This window comes from Etheostoma spectabile, chromosome 15, assembly GCF_008692095.1.
Source record: "Etheostoma spectabile isolate EspeVRDwgs_2016 chromosome 15, UIUC_Espe_1.0, whole genome shotgun sequence".
Classification (NCBI taxonomy): Eukaryota; Metazoa; Chordata; class Actinopteri; order Perciformes; family Percidae; genus Etheostoma; species Etheostoma spectabile.
Window position 1 is genome coordinate 20,562,591 of NC_045747.1, and position 3,156 is coordinate 20,565,746.

A 3,156-nucleotide genomic window follows, 5' to 3' on the forward strand; every position below is an offset into this window, starting at 1 on the left:
TAGGAGTGCTGAGACCCACGATAAAATCACTTTGAGTAGTTGTTAAGACTAGAAAAGCGCTATATAAATACAGTCCATTTACGTTTTTGATTTGGTTTAAATAGGCAGCTTCAGCTGCTTCTTGGTGCGCTTATTTTTTTCATTTTGGGAACAGGTTGATCCTCTTCATAAGTACACCTTGGAATTATGGTTCCACCTAAAGAACTGGCCTGTATGAGGATATATTGTGATACAAACAGTAACTCTGGATGTATTGCTTTATTTAGATTTGGACACATTTGCTAAGCAACAGATTTATTTAAAAAAACAACAACAATGAATTAAACATTTTGGGCTTGTAATTTGTCGAGGTTACACACATACTGTAGTCTTGGATTATTACTGGCCTCATATAGGCGGAGTACACATCATCACACCTGTTAGTGTGTCAAGGTTACAATTTAGTAACAACTGCAACCAGTTCCCTTTCAGTGGTAAATTAGGTTTACTGGATTAAGAAAAAAAAAAAACTAAAACATCAGCAATTAACAGTGGTTCATTAGTGCAAAGTTAAAGGACCGCACCAGAGTGTCTGTATGTTTTAGCTCACTCAACACGATCACATACAGTTCTACAGCAGATTGTTGTGTTTTTAATCCGGCAGCAGTTGTTTATATCACTACAATATTAAAATACTTCCAGAGACAAAAAGAATTGAGTTAGTTCACATCATGATTGCTCTGACTCTTTTAGTTATGTTACTCCTTTGTTGAAATGTAGCGCAGACGTTTCACTTTTATCATGTTTTGGAATAGATTGTAATCAGCTGGTTAATAGATTAAAGAGAAGGTCAATAGTTGCAGTCCTGTAACAAACCATATTAATTTAGTTATTCTTGGAACCACAGTAGCTAGTTTGGCTAAAAGATTGTGAATTATATGTTCTTAATGACATGGCACCTGTCCAATATTTTTCTTTTTCCAATAGAAATTTGATTCATGATTGGCACTAATGAAAAGGCCAATGGATACTGAAAATATTATGGATTTATGGGAAGCATTTTCAACTTCTTATAGTAATCTGGGCAGTTTGCAGCAGAGATGACTCACCGACCAACCTCGACATCATCAGTCCCTACTGCCAGCAGAGCAACAACAACAACAAAAATACACTACAGAATGCTTTAAATGTGATTTGTAGTAAATGGGCTAAACATTCAAAAACACCAGAATGATCCTTTAACTCACGTAACCTCCCAGCTGCTACATGCAGTCAGTGCTGACAGACTGTAAATCCCTCTGTCTCAGTTCCATTCACCACCAGCAGTTAGGCAGAACTGCCGGCAACAGTTTCAAACATTCACATCTGCAGTTTGAAACACAGAACACTTTCCTCCTAAGGCACGTTTTCCCAATCTTGTTTGAATGCTTCTTGTGTAAGGGATGAGCGCTATGTGGCTGTGAAGTCTGTTTGGGGCTCAGCAGCATTTCTTTCCTCTCTTCCTGCGGTCTCGGTCTCTGTGGGCGTTGATGTTGACGGTGTCCTTCTCCCGCTCTCGTTCCCTCTCGGCTCTGTTCTGGCTCTGCTTCTTGGCCCGGAGCACCATGTGAGTGAAGGCCATGAACATCTGAGCAAAGCAACAAACCACACAGTCTTCAGTTAGTGGATTAATCAATTGACAGAGAAGTCATCAGCAACTAAACTACTTGTTCTGGTAATTCTTTAAGGTTTAATTCCCAAACATTTCATCTCAAATGTGAACATTTGCTGGTTTTTTTTTTAATAGAACAAAAGCTAACAGTTTGGGGTTTGGACTGTTGGCTGAACAAAACCAGCAATCCAAACCCAAATGTGAGGGGCATTTTCACTAATACAAAAATATTTTGCAGATTATTCTTTGATATAATAATTAATTGCAGCATTAAAAATTTACAAAAAGAAACATGAATCAACATATGAAAATATGCTTTAGTGACATTACCAGGACAACGGAATGCCAAACGCGTATAAGAAATCTCAAATTCAATCTAAAGGGAATTTTACATGCAATGATATTACACTTACCTCTTCTACGTTTATGTTCTCTTTGGCACTGGTTTCGAATACCCGAACCCCCATTGACTCCCCAAAACGCACAGCGTCCTGGGTATCCACTCGTTTCCTGGCAGGGTCGTCATTTTTGTTTCCCACTGAGAGAGTGAGCAGGAAAAGTTATTTTTATTTCTACTCTTTCAGGGCAGGCACAGGCTGGTACAATCTGACCATTTATAGTTTTTAATCAAAGTGAATGAAAAAAACTACACCAACTATACTGTACTGTGTAGACCTCCACTCCGAAAAGTGTTAAAACTCCTTAAATGTCAAACTTTTATACTTAGGTGTGATGGTGTTTCTTTGAATAACCAGGTTGAACTTCCTTCTAGGGCTGGACGATTATGGCCAAAATGATAATCACGATTATTTTGATCAATATTGAGATCACGATTAATTATCACGATTATTTGTTGATTTTGACCATAACATTTTATTGTCACATAAAGCAATTATAAATGTCCATTTATAACTGCTTTCACATCCATATTGTGCTAGAGATCTTCACCTAGTCCAGGACTAAAAATATCTGTATTTTTCAGTTGAATGGCAAAACAAAATATACAGTATACCTCTATATATATATATATATATATATTTTTTTTTTTTTTTTTTACAAAGTGGGCTAAATGTTCAGTTTAAGGTCAAAGCCACTTTTCACAAGCTCTTTTATTAAAACAGATTGGGATTCAATTTAAATGCAAAAAAAGTGTTTCCTTCCCAGATTGAAAATATACAGCTGTAATACATGTTTATATGAAAATTATCTGAAATACATAGCCTAGGATATATTTAAAAAAAATGATCTCTGAGAAAGCTCCTTCACTTATTTTCAACAACAGTAACAAAAGAGATAAGGGGGGTGGGGGGATGTATGGGTGCATATGATACTCACAGAGTAACGGCTGACTCATTATGAATGGGTCCAGCATGGGTCGAATGGCGGGTCAGCAGAGTTACACATGTGTATGAAATGTCTGTATTGTCACTGCGCTGCATTTTTATGAATTATGATATTCTGGCCATGGGTCACATCTCTCGCCCAGGTCCAGTAAGCTCCATCTCACACGCTATTACTCTACAAAC

General features: G+C 37.2%; 1 protein-coding gene across 1 annotated transcript in view; it reads right to left on the reverse strand.

The window, feature by feature from the left end:
- Window positions 1-243: 243 nt before the first annotated feature.
- si:dkey-16l2.16 (ras-related protein Rab-35) overlaps window positions 244-3,156 on the reverse strand; it is an 11,578-nt gene continuing 8,665 nt past the window's right edge. The window contains exons 6-7 of the mRNA XM_032536451.1: window positions 2,044-2,168; window positions 244-1,606 (exon numbers count right to left, since the gene is read on the reverse strand). Coding sequence (XP_032392342.1) covers window positions 1,457-1,606; window positions 2,044-2,168 — 275 coding nt within the window. The 3' untranslated portion in view covers window positions 244-1,456. The remainder of the gene's footprint in view (window positions 1,607-2,043; window positions 2,169-3,156) is intronic.